Raw genomic sequence first — 18,918 nt, 5'->3', positions numbered from 1 at the left:
CTAGATGACGCTGTTTCCTACTTCAACTCAACATTCTTGGAACTACTAGACTCCCATGCTCCATTAAGGACCAAGAGAGTAAAAATTAAAACTGCCCCTTGGCTCACCAAAAACACTCTATCAACAATGTGGCACAGAGATAAAGTCTGGGCACATTACCAGAAAAATAGGAGTCCCACAATCCATAATGAATACAAAACACTTCAAAATAAAGTAAAAAAGCTCATCATATCTGATCGACAAAATTATTTCTCCATACTACAAAATAATAATAAAACAAACCCTCAAAAATTCTGGAAAGGTATCTCTACTCTCCTTAACCCCAGCAAACCTGACACCCCCACTCCAGATCCTAATGCTCCTGATCTTGACTTAGCTAACCAATTTAACTATGTCTTCACTAATTCTATTTCTAAACTAACATCTACATTCTCAAACACCACCACATTCCCCATTACTACATCACCCCCCCCTACCTACACTCTACCCAGCACTGCTACCACTCCCACTGTACCATCTAGTAACTCTCCATCCACCACCTCTTCTCCAACTCTGACTTCCTCAACATCATCATCACCTCTTAATAGCCCCTCTTCCCACCCCCCTCTATTCTCATTAAAACCTATACCCACTTCCACTATAAAGAAACTCCTTCTGAAACTGAAGCCATGCACTAATGCTCCAGATAACATCCCTTCTTACTTTCTTAGCATAGCTGCAGAAGTAATCGCCTACCCCATTAGCATTCTTATCAACCGGTCTATCCAAGAGCATACAGTACCCCAAATCTGGAAAAAGGCCTTTATCATACCCTTACATAAAGGTGGCAACAATAACAATGTATCTAATTTCCGCCCCATCGCCATCCTGTCTCCCATAGCCAAACTCCTAGAAAAGTGTATCCAACAACAACTCCTACCACATCTCTTAGATAATCATTTAATAACTCCCACTCAACACGGGTTCAGACCAAATCATAGCACTTATGACAGCCATCCTCTCCTTCCTTGAAACTGTAAATAAAGCCCGTGACTCTGGCCAAATTGTTTCTACCCTACTACTTGACCTCTCTAAAGCCTTCGACACTATCTCACACAACCTACTCTTAATTAAACTCTCAAAACTTAACCTATCTCCCTCTACATTAAACTGGTTCTCCAGTTACTTATCCAACAGATATCAAGCTGTAAAATGGAAAAAAGGCCACCTCCTCATTTCTTAATACCCTCACCGGAGTTCCCCAAGGATCCATACTGGGTCCCCTTCTCTTTAATATATTTATAAACGATTTCCGCACTGCTATTCCATTCTCAAACATTATCCAATATGCAGATGACTCAACTATTATCTGCTCTGCTACATCCATTCCCACACTCCTAAAGCTTACTCAAGAGGCCTTTTCAACCACTGAGCAATGGATGAAGAATAATCACCTAGCACTCAATGCCTCTAAAACCAAACTAATGTTATTTACCCCCTCTAAAGTCACTTCCATCAATATGAACACATTCTCTATTACTAGTCAAAATAACTCACCTCTGGATCTGGTGTCAGAGACTAAGCTACTCGGGGTCCAAATTGATAACCAGCTCAAATTTAAGTCCCACCTACAACATAATATCAAAAAAACCCCACCAAAAACTAGGCATGCTCTACCGACAAAACCATTACCTTACACCTGCTACTAAGATCACTCTTTCTACTTCCTTTCTTATCTCCTCCCTTCTCTATGGTGCTCCACTCCTATGTAACCTACAGTCATCTCTAAAAAAACAACTTTCCTCTTGCTACAACAAAATAGCCAAATTCGCCATCAGCCAGAGGTCCTACACCCACCACTGTTCCTCACTCCAAAAACTAAAATGGCTAGAACTACCCAATCACCTAATCTATACCCAACTAAGTCTTGCACATAAGCTCATTTTCAACCCCTCACTCTGTCCCTCCCTTTCTACTGCCTTTAAAATGCACCTCCCCGATAGAGTACTAAGAACCAACAATCAAAATCTACTAGAAGTTCATAAACCAACCCCTCCCCCCCAGGTAAAAATCTTCTATCCTATGGCCTAGCTCGCCTCTGGAACTCCCTACCACCAACCATTCGCACAACCTGTAATCATTTCATCTTCAAAAAGCCTCTTCATTCACATCTACTATCCCAGTGGGAATGCTCTTGTTCCCACCCCTCATAATCAAACACTAACAAAGTCCATCTTCCTCCTCACCAGCAATGTTCCTATTATTTTCCTCTAACTCATTCATTATTCTATTATCCTTATCAAATTTCCAAAATTGCACTAGCCTGCACCTCTTCATGGGTATGCTTCCATATATACATGACTTCTCAATATCTACTTTGCAATATTCTTCATGTGTCTGTATCATCTGTAGTTTCATCACAAGTCTGTACTACTCCTAATTGTTTTGAAGTACTATTTGAAATTGTAAAAGTGAATCTCAACTCTTTGTATTTGTAAGTTTCATCACTAGTCTGTATTACTCCTAATGATACAAGTACTATTCAAAATTGTTTAAGTGAAACTTAATTTTTGTATAACTATCATTAATAAGCTACTATAACCTAGATTGCTTTGGAGCTTTTCTCCCCAGGACTCCATTGAAAACGGGTTCATTTTGGCCCAATGGACTATCCTGGTAAACCAACTACAAATAAAATAAATAAAAATAAAATAAATAGTTTCATGTACTGTGTGCATGGTCCTGGGTTCTGGCCTTGCAGAAGCTGTTTGTTTTGTTGCTGGGCAGAACACCGGCCGTTGGATACGGTGTGCTTATGGCACTTTCAAGTGGTTGTAAGCAGGTGTGCGCAGAGGTAAGCACTGCTGGCTTCCAGTCACAGTGTCTTACACCCATTTAGCTTCTCCTTTGCTTAATCTGTGTCAGCGGTGCTCCATCCCATGCAAACGCACTTGCACACGCTTACTGGTGCTTACATATGCTTACTACTGCTTATCTGTGCTTACGCCTGCTTACTGCTGACATTCATTTTGGTACTGACTCTTCACATGTGCATTTAATGCAGTACTCCATTTCACATTTAAATGTTATTTAGTAGGTTGTACAGCAATAAGATGTAAATAAATGTTCGTATACAGATTTCACATGGAAAATGGTATGTGCTGCAGTGGGACTCGAACCGGGAATGCCTGCTTGTTAGGCAGATGCTCTGACCACAACACTATTGCTGTGCTGCTTCATTTGTATATATCTTCTTTGTTATCCTCTTCAGCCTTTTAAGCTTCTTTAACTGTAGCTAAGCGATGGGCACACCCGTGCACTGTCGGTTAGCTGTACTCTCAGTTTTAATAATGAATAAAGGGGTTACTTCTTTTTATTTTTATGTCATGTTGCTGTTGTACACATTGGGGACTGTTGGTGGGGATATGTGGACACCTATGAGCGGTCTAGCTCATTTATTTACACTTTCTGCTGTTCTACTTTGCAGGGGCATGTTTATTCTGAGAGCTCTGCTCTCAGACATGCCCCCTGCACTCGTACACGCTCCATGTAGGAGTAGGAGTTTAGGCAGCGCGCCTTCATTAATATGCATGGCACGCTGCCGTCCTCCTCCTAAATGGCCGCTTCCGTGCAGGACTAGACTAGTCATGAACGGAAGATTGTTAAATCTGGGGGTATAACTTTCATAAAAAGACCGACAAAAATACTGCAGCTAACTTTGAAGTATCCTAGCAGATAATTTATATTTGATCTTTATTTATTATTCTATTGACTAAATCAGTATTTCAGAAAATATTCAACAATCTTTGTGTACAACATCCTAATTATTTGCAAATTGCTTATATTCATTTTAGTGCAGTCACTATATGAAATTCACTCCACTGACTCTGGAAAGATTCTTTCTGCTTCATATGTTGCAGAGTAATTTTATGCTTTGCCAAGTAAGCACTTAACATACTTCATTTCTATATGAGCAAGCAGCATTTTCTTCTAGTTTCCCTACTACAGTATAACTCAAGTACTTGAGGAATAGTCTTGGCCAGCTCATCCCTTCTTTTGCTAGACTAGCTATATTTGTATTTCTTTTAGTTTTAGGAATTGTTGGTTTTCTGTCTCCTTACGTAAGTACTGGACAAGTTTTTCATTTAACAGTTCAACAGTAAAGACTTTCAGTTTAACATAAGCTATTTTCTTTCCAGATGAAAGTGGCTCCTGCCCATGTGGACTGGTCTTGCCACCTGATGGCCATGTACTTTCTGTTAGTAGCATTATGCACAGTTAGTTAATATTAATTTACAGAGCCAGAAGCCCTGATGATGCTCAAATACAAAAGCATGCTCAAAAGAACATGTGCAAACAATGAATTTACACTTTAGGTAAATAAGTTACACACACAGTATAAACACACAGTATTTCACATCTCCCAGCTTTAAATCAACAACCTTTCATCTCCACCAGTTTATCCCCAGTGTGCCACAAAGTGTTGTTTCACACTCACTTGCAAAGCACCTTTAAAATGAGTTGTTAGGAAGAAGGTTGGAAATCAGGAACCCGAAATGGAAATAATGGTCACTTTCAGATTCAGCATTGGAACTGTTTTCTGCACAGTAAAATGCAGGCAACAGTTCTTAAGCCGTTGTTTTGAAGATCACAGCTAGCAGTTACACCAAAAGCTGATGGGTTATTGGCACATTGTACATAAAAAACATGTTTTATATTAAAGTGCAGACAAAGTAAACACAAATATTCCTGTACCTTACATCTTGCATCTATTTATTCTGGTAAGTCTATAAAAACATACTTTGTGTTATCTGTTAACTAAATGCATATTATAATGATTACGGTCATTAGGTAAAGCATGATTTCATACATAAAACTAGTATACAAAAGATACTTCATTCATGATGAGCAATGCACTAAAATACACAAGTGAAATATGATCAGTTTGCCAGAAACTTCTAAACTGTATTTACTTTCTGTGTTATCAATTTTGTCTTTAAAAGGGCAAGATTCATATGTGGGTGGACATATTCTCAAAAGAAATATCACCTCCACCACCAGTTGATGTGTCACCAAGAAAAGCTGTCAGGTAAGATTCACAAAATCCACTTTGTCCTTGTCTTTTATAATGGAAAAAGTACTTTACGTGCAAAAGTAAAATTAAATGCAGTGCCACATTGACTGGATGTTGAGACGTTTTCAGTAAACTGGATATTATATCACAGAAATGTTTAGAAAGGCAATTGAGATTTTGAAATTTTATTACACCTTTTTCCAATATATTCTCTCTCTCTCATTACTCTGAAACAGCCAGTGAGCGTCATATTACATTCTCAATGCAGAGTCAGTTATTTGCCAAAAAAAATGCCCTTTATTAGAGTAAGAAGATATGAGCATGTGTTTGCAGATGTGTGTGTGTGTGTGTGTGTGTGTGTGTGTGTGTGTGTGTGTGTGTGTGTGTGTGTGTGTGTGTGTGTGTGTGTGTGTCTTTGGGTGTCTATATGTGTTTTTATAGATATACACACACACAAGCATATACATATTATTAATATATACAGTTGGTAATCTACTGCAAATTTATCAGTCATGTCAAGTTTTCTGTTTCAGTTTTATAAATTAATAGTGCACACTATATACAACTATAAATGTTCATTATGAAGGTTAAAATCACTTCAATATCAAGTGCATAATAAAAGTCATACAAGTTAGTAGTCATTAGAACAGGTTATACTAATACATTCAGCTTAATGGTTTGGTACGACTGAATGGTTTCTTAACTGGACAAAACTCTTTTTGTTATAGATGCTGATACTTCTTTTCAAGCTATTTCAGTGGATGGAGAAACTTCCAAAGCAGTTCATAAAAATTCATTAAGAGCTACTATGTTAAACTCTCTACATAATTATGTGTGTACTTTTCCTTTAGTATTATACTTTTAATTATGTGAGGCCCTAAGATATGCAATCCCTTGGTGACATTTGGATTTTACTGTTAGTGTTGACTGAGCAGGAATTTACATAATGTGTTGATCTTTTTTTATTTTCTTCTTGTCATGAGGCACAATTTTAGAACTGACCATAAATCTAAATGCTCTTTAAAACCTGAATATGTATAAGGAAAAGTACAGCATTTGTAAGCTGCATGTACCATATAACCTTCTGCAAACTAATACTAGAGTCATGGGATTAATTAGCCATCAGAAAAAATAATTTTGCCAAAGTCATTATTTTTCCTAAGGAACCTTTGAGGCATTCCTAATGTGTGGCAAAATAGTATAGATGTTTTCATGAATATAAATATATCCGTTCTCTGCATTTCGTTGAACATCTGTTTGGTCAACAAATGCTAATGGATGGTGCTTAATATAGAAGGTAGGATAGCTGAACAGTCAAAATTTTGAGGAAATGTTTCGTTAAGAAAGGAAAGTGGGTTTGGAGGGGGTGAGAGTATTTGTGCGTGTGTGTGGGAGTCAGGGTTATAATCAGCGATAGTGAAGGGATAGGGTTTATATTATTGTGTGCAAGTGTGTGTATTTTAGGGTTAGGGTCAGGGTTAGATAAGAGGATGGATGTAGTGTTGCTAGTGTATGCTTGTGTGTATGAGCATGTCTTGTGTAGTGACAGTGCTATAGGAAGGTTTTTATGAAGGTAAGGTGTGGGTTTAGGGTTGGGCAAAGGGGCAGCATTAGGGTTAGGGTTAGCACCCTTTTTGTAGGGGCAGAGCTCTGCAAAGGTCTTTGTTGTTTCAGAGTAAGTTACAAAATTAATAACATGATAATAGGGTGCTCGCTCTACACAGGACTTTTATTGGATGATATCTGGTGCATAATGTGCCACCACAAGGATTCTTTCACCCTTGGCATCACTTTCAACATCATAACATAATTCATATTGATTTTGCAGGATCATTCTAGGATTCTGTATTTGTAATTGCCATTGTCACATAATTAAAAATAGCCAAAGGTTGTTCATGTGGACTCTACCTCCACTGAGAAGCATGCAATCATGTTTTACATTTTTTTTAAGAAAAGACTGTTCTAAAGTCTACATTTACCATGTTAAAGGTCCACAATTTACATCCAAAAAAGTCAAAACTTGTTCAAAGCAAAATAACAGAAGCATTTCACATCTGCTGCCCATCATCCAACTAATAATGGGTTATCTGAATTGCAAAAATGTAAGCAAGTCAATGACACAAGCTCTAATCCAAAATCTGCAGCACAAAACAGATACAGTTATTTTCTGCATATTGAAATGGGCTGCATGCAACCATTAACATAAAGACAGCATTACCATTCATAAACTGGAACTTGAATAAACAACACCTCCATGGACAATTTAAGCATTTTGGGATATGAATGACAAACCCAAAGAGAAGTTTCAGAATTGGCCAATTGGGGTTGGGATGGTGGCCTAATGGTTAAGGTGTTTGCCTTACAAACACAAGGTGCAGGGTTTGAGTCTCACAAAGGATAATTGGCTAAGCTTAAAATGGCTCGCAAGGGCAGTTAGCTTAGTACTAATCTATGAACCTATGAACTTGCATTAGCGTATAACTTTAAAGTGATAAATGGCAACCAGGACAAATGGAGTCACAATCAAATGCTGTAATGAACATAATCATACTTCTCAACCTGCAGACACTGAAAATAAGTACAAAAGCCTTTAAAAAGTAGATATAACAGGCCAAAAATCTGGAAATTTAATTAGCATAAAATCTGAATACCAAGTAGCACACAACTCTTCCCAGTTTTACTAGGAATGTGGGAAACTACTCCAAAGCACATATAAAAACAAGACAGTGACAAACATAATAGAAAAATATAAGCACATTATCAAAGAGACAGTTTGATGTTCAATGCTCAGTATGGATAAGATCAAACTCTAAGCCTTACATAAGGCTTTCTAAGAGCTTGATTCTTAATAATGTCGAATCATATGCTCTAATTCTAATGGCTTCATTCAGCAACCTTTTAAAGATTTACAGACTCAATGCATTTCTAATTACCAATGGAAGAGTATTCCATGATAAGCGCTGATCATACAGGTTAACCTCATAGCACAAGAAATCTGGAGAAAACCAAAGCTAATGGGGGGCAAAGGCACAAAAACAGAGTCAGATTGTAAATATTGCTGTTATAAACTTAGAAAGTTGCTAGAATAAGATATTTTGCATTAGCATGCATTTTCTCAAAGATATGAAGCCTGAAACTCTAATATCTGTCATTGTTTAGTGATTTCCATCCTCAAAGATTTAATAAATCCAAAGGCATCCACAGAATTGGAGTACCAACAGCTTTAATCCTGGTACCTCGGCATTTCGCCTTCAAGGGATATCAACATATTAAATTTTAAAGCTTAAATATACTAAATAATTAAACAACAGTGTTTCAAAATTTGTCTATACATCCCACTTTTAAAGTGACCAGTGCACATTATAGATAAACCCATCCCTTAGTCATGAAAAACTACTACATTTCCCATAGAACTTCACCAGCAGCAAAATTACAATAGCAAAAAAAAAAAAAAAAATTCATAAATTCTACAGCAATAACATCAAGGAAATTTAACTAAGTTTACATAAAAAATGCAACAACACCCTCTCATATGTGTGTATGTACTCATATAAGAATTGCATACACACACACACACACACATATATATATATATATATATATATATATATATATATATATATATATATACACACACATTTATGGACACATCAGTAAAGTTTCTTCAGAAATTTAACAACACCTCCTGATTTAGTCCATGTGGGACCAAGGTTCCAAAATTATAAATAAAAGTAGTCTCCAGCTGATTTAACTTATTAGCAAATAGTGTACCACTACAACAGTTGCCAGATAGTTGGGATAATACACTAAAAAACAGGGAATCAAAATTTCCTAAATGGGCTTCAATAAAATGTTCTGCCACTGGACTGAAGCCTATATTACCCATTCTAATATTTCCCAAATGTTCCAAAATTCTGATCTTAACTTTTCTTTTGGTCTGATCTATATACCATCTAACCTCATCCCACCCACAACCCAGAATGTATATAACACCACATAATTGACAATCAAACCTTGCTTGAGAGACAAATCTGTGCGCAATGATCATAGTATTAGATACACTTCTGATTCTATGGCACACACTGCGTCTCCCACAAGGAAAAGAGCCTAATGAACTATTCTGGGTCTCTCTGGAAATTGGGTAGTTCAACAATTCTTTTAGATTTAAAAATCTACTAAAAAAAAGTCTCATGTTGTGGAAATACAGCGCTGAGTTTATCACCAGCTATTATCATTGGCCATAACCTTGTAACCACCTGTCTAAGTGTGTCTGAAAAGGGACTAAACCTAATAACATAAAATATCCTATTTTCTGTCCCCTCCTCTCTTGAAGTAAATTGAATTCTATGTCCAAACTTACTATTCTCATGCAGTTGTTCCCTACTTGTCACATTATTCAACAATTTATTCTTTGCTTCATTAAGAATAGATCTAGAATACCCTCTGGCTGATAATGTCTCCTCTACTTCAGCCAGAGATGTCTCTTTAGAAGCCATCTCAGAAGTATTCATCCATACTCTTCTAAATTCACCATAAGGCAATGACTTAATGAGATGTTCAGGATGCATGCTGGAAGCATGCAAAAAATTATTCACAGCAATACTCTTCCTAAATGGAACATATTGAATAACTCCCATCTCATTCACAAAACAAAGGACATCCAGAAAAGTAATGGTACTGAAGTCTGTGTGACAACAAAACTGTAAACCATGACTGTTAGAATTCAAGTCCCCCACAAATTTCTCATCCTGACATAGAGGTCCCTTACATATGAAAATCAAATTATCTATGTATCGCCTATATAACATCACCTTCTACCTGTAATAAATATGGCTGGACACAAACCGCATTTTAAACTCCCCCGTGTACAAAACAGCATAAGAGGGAGCAAAAAGAACCCCTATAGCAGTGCCCCTTATCTGTAAATAATATTCCTTGTTAAAACTAAAATAGTTGTGTGTTAAACAAAATTCGAGTAACTCCAAAATTTAGGCACTGCGGGGCCCTTCACCCAGTAATGATGCCATAGCTTCAAGACCCTTACCTGTTGTAATATTCGTGTACAAAGAGGAAATATCCAAAGTGGCCCAAAAATATTCTTTTCTCCACACCATATTCTGCATTAGAACACAAAACTCTTGTGTGTTCTTTATGTGGGCTGGTATGGAACTCAAATGCATTTTCAGTAAAGAGTCCAATAATCCCCCCACATTTTCCAGGTAAGAATCGATGCCAATAGCAGTTGGTCTCCCTGGTGGCCTGCTCACATTCTTATGAATCTTTGGTATAGCATAAAAATATGGGTCTCGAGCATTGGCAACAGACAACTTCTTAACAGACTATGATGAAAGGAACCCCAGTCTTTCCCCCTTCTCTAATAGTTCACTTAACTCAATTTTAAACTGTGCAAGAGGGTTGTAAGGGAGCTTAACATAAATTCTGTTGTCACACAGAACTTCAGTTACCATGTTCTGGTAACCAGCTTTATCCATAATAACCCAGTTACCACCCTTGTCTGCTACCCTAAAAATATTTTGATAAGTCTTTAAAGATTTGTCAGATAACCACAAATTGTATGAGGAACAGACCATAAATATGAGGCAAACATCTGGACAGTTGAGAGGTATAAACTGGTCTTATATCATTCTTAATTCAGTTTTTACCCTCAGCAATTCAACAGTAGCATAATTCCTCATATTTTGCTGATGGTTATTGGATACAATCCCCATTGTTGCTGCCATATTATTATTTTCCTTACAGTTATAAGCTGGTTTGAGTCCATACAGTGTATTTCTAATGGTTCTCCATATAAGGGTACATTTGATTTCAAACGGCACTTCTCTTGAGTGCACTTTTACACTGTCAAACTAGGTGTTTTCCTAGATAGATGCCACACTTTAACAGATCCCTATGACATTAGTCATTATTTTTAACATTTATCACTCTATTTCTACCTTAGCAATTATAGTTTTTGGTTTTCATCCTACATAGGTTTTCACTTGTAGATTTATAAATGTGTTCATTCATTTTATAATTTGTTATTGACACACAAACCTGATGAACTATTAATTTGATATGAAAGCGATCTTTGTCAAAAGTGGTTTAGTTTATATTTGTTAATATTTATTCTGATAGATGTCTAGTGGCAGATCGTTTTGTTAGCTAATCATTTTGGTAGTTAGTTAGTTTCTTAATTAATATAGTGTGGATTATTTGGTTTGCCTATATAAAGTGTTAATAAGTTGGTCTTATATTGTGATTTGTCTCTAGCTTTTTAGTTTCAGTATTAGGTATCATAATCTCTGTTTACACCATGGTGTTAAGGGGGAAAGGGGAATGGTTAAAGGAATGGTTGTAATGCTTTTATTGCTGTTAATCAAGGAGTCCATAATATTGCCTACAACTGAGATCGAAATAGCAGGTCAATAGTTTTTGCTTCTGTCTGTCTCTCACTCCTATTAAAGCTAGTCACCTCTGCTACTTTCATGTCTCTTGGATCTATACCATCCTCCCAAAATTTAACAAGGTTAGCCAGCATTATTACAAACCCTCTTTCATACTTCTTCAGAAATTGTAGGATTAATCTCTTTAGGTCCCAAAGCCTTCAACACAGTTATTTTCTGTAAATCCAAGAAAACAGTTGAGTCCAAACAGGCTGTGCAAACGTTTATTCCATAAAAACAGATAAAATAGTCATAAAACTGTGATCGCTTTTGGGATAACCCTTCATCAGACAGTGAAACAGCATTCATGAAGTCTATTTAAATACATATAAAAACACAACCACCAATCATCGCACTGCCCTCCTTTCCCTAAGGGCTAGTCTTAAAGGTATACATGTATTCAACCCTGGTGGATGATTTGCTGCTAGTTCTATAATCCAGTGTAATTCATTACACTCTGTGACATTCACTATGTCCCCCCTTTTACTCATATGAGTAACCTGTATAACCATAAATTTAAAGGTGTGTGTTGGATTCTTAGAAGTACAAACATGACTGGTGGTTGTGAACTTTTTATGTTTACTTTGACTGTCTCCCAGATCTGAATCTGATATAGTCACAATTTGTACTGTAACAATGTGTGTAACTGTGTATTTGTAAATAAATATTTCAGATGATTATGTACTGAGCCATTTCCTCAATTATAGTATGAAAGCATTATACAAGTATGTACTTAATCATACTGAATTGTAATAGCTCACCTTTCATCTCCTGATTGTTGTGACTATCACAATTACAAGTAACAGAATGTCTAATACCTTTTTATGATACAGTAACATTTTCCAATCCAAATTATTGCTGAGTAGTGACACTGTTAAGTATTTCTGGGATGATTGTACTTGCCAATAAAATGAAATTCATTACTAATTTATAAGCACAAGATAGCCACAGCTTCTCAACTGTACTTTTTTTGCTGTACATCTGAGCAATGGATAAAAAAAAAAAACATCCCCCATGGCTCAATTTAAGTACCTGCTTAGCAAACATACAATAAACATAGGCGTAAGAGAGCACATGAGGGGATAGAGAACATTGCTATGTTGTTAAATGTTAAATTATAATGAAATAATCCTAGAATAAAATGTTGCAGATGAGTAAAGAGATAATACTAACAGTAACTTCAAGATACCTACCAGTGCAGTCTGAAGCACTGCTGATCTAGTCATATCCCAGAGAGAGACAGTTCTGTGTTACATAATGTTAAGGACTGAATTGCCACAGCCAACACCAGGCAATACAGCCCTGGCTTTTGATACATTGGTAATGAATGTATTAGGACTTATTAGGATGCTTCTAAAAGTGAAACGTTATAGCAAGTTAAGCTTTTAGTAACATTATATTTATTTTCTCTGTTTACTCTTGTATCTTCCATAAAATAATGGAGGTATATTGTAAGCCTGGAAAACACTTCAGTATACCAAAACTGTATTTACATTAGAACTTCTTAAGTTTGTTTTATTAGGTACAAAGTGCAGCTGATTCATTCAAAAATGCCGTCATGTGTCAGCATGAGATATGGCCATGGCCTTCTGCAAGTCCTGCTAAAGGGGTATGCATGAGATATGGCCTTCTGCAAGTCCTGCTAATGGGGTAAGGCACTCATCGTCTTTGCTCAAGAATCAGGAAAAAAGACAAAACAAATGGAGGGACATATCTCTCATGTGTGCATAATCTCATAGAATGTGCAGATTTTTGGCTCATATTTTTGGTCTATTTTTCATAAAATTTGTACCTAAGGAATCATAAAGAATCCTGACACTCACATTAAGGGCTGTGGTAAAAAAGGCCCAGTTTACATGATGCCAGACATTTGAGTTTTACACTACATATCCTTCAGTAAATGCACCATTATGTTAGGTTTTTGTCCTGATGACTTGCAATACGACATAGAGAGCTATGCTTAACAATCACTGCCCCTCTCCCGTGTAAATCGGGAACTGTTGCAAGCAATGCATAATGCAAGAAATCCTCAATCAACGTTAAAGAAATTGCTGCACTAGCTTACCAGTGCCTTTGTACATGATTTTTTTTTTTCATTTATACAATTTTAACCATAGATTCCTTTTATTTAGTGGTGAAGCAAAGTATTAATCCTCTTTGTGGGGGGTACAGGGTTGACGTCCTTTTTTGGTGTCTTTTAAATGTTATTTATCCTTGGTCCCTAATGGTTCTCCACACCACATTATATATTTTTTTCATAATATTGAGTACCCCTGATGTCTATAGTTCCCCTGACCCACATTATGTTTAAGTGTCTTTCAGGCACATTCTGCAGAGTAATCCCTGTTGTCTACTGTTGCCCTTGACCCTGTGTGCTTTTATGGCATATAGTAAAAACTTACCCTTGCAGCTAGTGGTTTCCCCAAGCACTGATATATATTTTGTTTAAGTGATACTCAGGCATAAGTTTAATGAGGTATCCCTGGTGGCTAGTGGTACCTCCCCCACCTTCAGTCCCAGTTTTGTTTAAATTCTGTCCAGGAACATACTTCATGAGTTATCCCTGGTGACTAGTGGTTCCCTCCACACAATGTTACAGTCTCTGCTCATTAATCTATGGGTATGTGGAAGTATGACAACCATGCCCCCCAGCCCCCCCCCCACACACACACACATAAGCATGCAAGCACGTGTGCGCACACATACACACACACACACACACACACACACACACACACACACACACACACACACACACACACACACACACACACACTGTATATACAAGCACATATACATATATGTACACGTGCACACACACACACACACACACACACACACACACACACACACACACACCTATCTAATCTTCCCAGTAATTAATCTCTCTACTGCTATCTCCCAAGCAGACAAAGACACACACAATCACACATGCACTCACATGTACAACTCCTCACATGCACACACACACACACACACACACACACACACACACACACACACACACACACACACACACACGGGCATGCACGCACACACACCTGTCTAACCTACCTTCTAACTAATCCATCTCCTGCTATCTCCCAAGCAGACAAGGACACACACAATCACACATGCAGTCATGCATTCAACCCCTCACATGCACACACACACACACACACACACACACACACACACACACACACACATACAGACTGTATATACAAGCACATACACATATATGTACACATGCACACACACACACCTATCTAATCTTCCCAGTAATTAATCTCTCTACTGCTATCTCCCAAGCAGACACACACAATCACACATGCACTCACATGTACAACTCCTCACATGCACACACTCTCACACACACACACACACACACACACATACGGGCCTGCACGCACACACACCTGTCTAACCTACCTTCTAACTAATCCATCTCCTGCTATCTCCCAAGCAGACAAGGACACACGCAATCACACATGCAGTCATGCATGCAACCCCTCACATGCACACACACACACACACACACACACACACACACACACACACACACACACACACACTGAATACTTCCTGCCACTAATCTCTCCAGCACTTACCTCTACAGAGACAGATGAACACAAACTTTGGCCATGTCCTTTACTGCAAGATGCTAAGTTTAGATGAGCAATATTCAAAATCTAGTCCATGATATTAGGCCTTTATTCCCCCCAGTATTTTTGGATTTGTCCATACTTCTTGAGCTAAGAGGTTGAGAGCTATGTGGAGGGACAAAGGCCACAAAATCAGGAACGTTTTTAAATATTACTCTAATTTACTTAAAAGTAAATAGAGCAGCAGACTTTACATCAACATACATTTTCTGATTAATAAGAAGCATGAAACTCAAGTCTAACATAAATGATTGGCCAAAATCCTAACTAATTTATCAGAAAGTCAGAAAAGTGAATGAGAGACAGAGCATAAATATGAAACAAAATTGGAGATGTTTTGCAAAATTAGGGATAGATCAAAAGTATGTCATCACCAGGAGGTTAAGTAAATTATATTCATTAGAGATCACTGGAATAATGATATTCAATTTTTAACACAGGAAATATAAAGGTAAACTATTTTGTGTACTATTTGAAAATAAAATGTATATTTTCTGCCTTCTTTGTCTCTTGTCTTTAGTTATGAATTGAGAGTAACAATATGGAATACTGAGAATGTCATTTTGGATGATGTCAATCCAATGACAGGTCAAAAGTCTAGTGACATCTATGTGAAAGGGTGAGTAAAAGAATAATAATTTCTGAACATTAAGGATAAAACATGTTTTTAATATGTAGTTATTGACTTCTGTAGTGCAGTATTCCATTCTTTATTTTTTATGTATTATCTGAATTATAAAAGAAGTAAACATAGGATTATTATTAACAATATTTTCAAAAATAAACATTTAAATGTGGTATTGGATTTAAATGAAAGTATTAAAATTTATACATATTAACATATATTTTATATATTTTATATATATATATATATATATATATATATATATATATATATATATATATATATAGTGTTTGTTTGGCCTGCTTGCTGTACTCTGCCTAAATATTGTTGATATCTGGCTGCATTTTATTTTGAATTGAAGCTTTTCATTTAAGGTTTTATCACTTCTATTTGCACCTTATTCTTGTATTACATTTGTTTTAAGTTTTCTGTTCTGTTGGAGTTTTAAGAGTTCTTGGCTTGGCTCAGTTGAAAAGTTAGCAAAGAATTCCTTTCCAAACAATGAATAACATCAGCTAATTAGTGGAAGGAGCTAAGAAACAGCATTGCTCTTTTAGTTAGAAATAACTCTGTTTAGCTGAAGTGTTTGTTTGGCCTGCTTGCTGTACTCTGCCTGAATATTTCTGATCTCTGGCTGCATTTTATTTTGAATTGAAGCTTTTCATTTAAGGTTTTATCACTTCTGTTTTGCACCTTATTCTTGTATTACATTTATTTCATTTTAAGTTTTCTGATCTATTGGAGTTTTAAGAGTTCTTGGCTAGGGTCAGTTAAAAAGTTAGCAAGGAATTCCTTTCCAAACAATGAATAACATCAGCTAATTAGTGACAGGAGCTGAGAAACAGCATTGCTATTTTAGTTAGAAATAATTCTATTGTGCTGAAGTGTTTGCTTGGCCTAATTGCTGTACTCTGCCTGAATATTGCTAATATCTGGCTGCATTTTTTCCCTCACCTGCCCAAATGTTGTGTTCTTAAATTTGGTGGCTTTTGAGTTGCCCACCCCTACTATAAATCATATTTTGGACACTCCTCCCAGTCCCATCTCATCAGCGCATTCTACTGAGTACAGCGAGATCATTTGGGAAGGCCCACCCCCTTAGTTTCTCAAACTTGAATTATCTTCTATTTCCTCCTTCCCCACTTAACCTAAACACTGCACTTTATTCAGCTGCTTTTACTGTATTTGTGTTTTTCTACTTTATTACTTTATTGTTTTTGCTGCTTGTTCTTAAAAGTGTTCAATTGCATTTATTCTGCTCCATTTATTGCTGCCAGTAAATTGTGTTATTTTCTAAGCATTTTGGTTTAAGCACTTGGTCTTCAGGCCAGTTGTTTTACATATTTTTATTATTTATTTATTTTACATTTGTTAACCAGGATAGTCCACTGGACACAGGTCCATTTTCAGTGGAGGACTGGAAGAGAAAAGCTTCACGCATATGAATAACATAACTACAAAGTTTACAAAGTATATTTAGATACAAAAATACAGTGAGTCTTAATTACTAGTAGTATATTCATACACAGCAGCCACAATTAGTGAAAACAGAGAAATCTTACAGTAAAAGATTCATTAGTCTAAAGAGATATATAACAACCTCAGTCATTGCTGGAGAGAGTCATGTATAAACCAACATCTTCTTAAAGGTTGTTGGTGGTCTAAGCTATAACAACAATCTATTTTTATTATATTGCATGCATTTATCCAGTAATAGAATCTAGACCTATCCGTTCACCTTGAGGTGTGAGATAGTTAAGGTGGTGGAGGGTCTAACATAGTGGAGGGTCTAGCCTGGTGAAGTGCAAGAGCATAGCCAGTTATTAGTGAGATGCAGTCTTAATGCTTTTTTGAACTGTATGAAGGAAGTGATAGTAGTTATGCTATAGGGTAGAGTGTTCCATATTTTGGATACATAATTAGAAAATAGGGCTTCACCTGCTGTATTATTTGACTTAGTTACTGTGAGAATAAGTTTGTTACTGGAGCAAAGAGTTCTGTTATTGGTTTTGAGGTGAAGTAGGCTTTGCAATGCAGGTTTTTTTTCTGGCTGATATAAAATTTTATGGGCCACAGAGAATTGGTTGTAATGCAGATGTTGAGGAAGTTTCAGCCAGTTGAGCAGCTTCAAGGATGAGCAGTGGTGAGATCTAAATGGGGAGTCAGGGACAAATCTAGCTATTTTGTTATAGCAAGAGGCAAGCTTAGCTAGGTCTGCTTTTCTAAGGTTGGTGAGAATAGGTGAGGCATAGAGGAGGGTACATTATGAAGGTTTGTGGTCTACACTCGTTTGGCAGGAGAGGTAGCTTACATCCTTCAAAGTTGGGATTTGTTGGTTTAAGGCTTAGTGTGCCAGTTATTCTAAAAGTGTCAGTTTTGGTTTAAGCACTCAGGCTTCAAGCCAGTTATTTTACATTAATAAAGTTTATAGTCTACACTCTTGTGGGAGGAGAGGGTAGCTTCTGCCCTTCTGAGCTAGGAGTTGCTGGTTGAAGGCTTATTTTGCCTGCTTATGTGAACTGTTTTTTTCTGAAATTGGTGCACTTTGTTTGCTGTAGCATAGACTAGATTCAGACCTGCTTAATCTAGCTCTGTTTGTATAACTTGAGCACTAAAGAGGGCCATGTTTTGTTGTCTGATTATCTCTGAGTAGCACAGATTTTCTTACTGACATTCTCTGCACAGAGCTCAGTTCCAGTAATGTAGCTAGAAAAGAGTGAAAGGGGCAGCTGCCTCAGCAGCAAAGTGTTGAAGGGGTGTGCTTAGCAGATGCCAACCAGTTTTTAGTGCTGTGGAGTACATTACCAGAAATCAGAAATATATGTTTGTGTTGCATTTATGGTCAGAGCTGAAGTGCTTAGCAATCTGTATGGAATAAACTGTAGCAGCTGCAAGCAGTTTACCACAGTTTAAAATGAAAGAAATTGTTTTCTTTTTTTTTTTTTTTTCTTATATCTGAAGTCCTGCAGTGCTCCGTGTGTGGCACAAACTATAACAACTGCTTGCTGCAGTATAAAACTAAAGAAAAGCTTTTTTAGAACTGTAGAAATGAAGGTCTTAGAACTCCATGTGTGTCATACCTGCTTACAGCTTGCTACAGTTTAAAAGGGAAGAAGCTTTTTTTTTCTTTGAACTGAAGAATTATAGAGCTCC

At 36.9% G+C, this 18,918-nt stretch overlaps 1 protein-coding gene across 1 annotated transcript in view; it reads left to right on the top strand.

Annotated features, from left to right (window-relative positions):
• Positions 1-18,918, top strand: part of LOC122797635 (fer-1-like protein 4) — a 1,984,889-nt gene that overhangs the window by 1,657,977 nt on the left and 307,994 nt on the right. Inside the window, exons 35-36 of the mRNA XM_044066179.1 lie at positions 4,983-5,068; positions 15,661-15,759. Coding sequence (XP_043922114.1) covers positions 4,983-5,068; positions 15,661-15,759 — 185 coding nt within the window. The remainder of the gene's footprint in view (positions 1-4,982; positions 5,069-15,660; positions 15,760-18,918) is intronic.

Source organism: Protopterus annectens, chromosome 3.part1 (assembly GCF_019279795.1).
Source record: "Protopterus annectens isolate FY-2018-M chromosome 3.part1, PAN1.0, whole genome shotgun sequence".
In the NCBI taxonomy this organism is placed as follows: Eukaryota; Metazoa; Chordata; order Ceratodontiformes; family Protopteridae; genus Protopterus; species Protopterus annectens.
The sequence above is the reverse complement of the archived record's forward strand: the minus strand, read 5'-3'. Positions and strand labels throughout refer to the sequence as shown.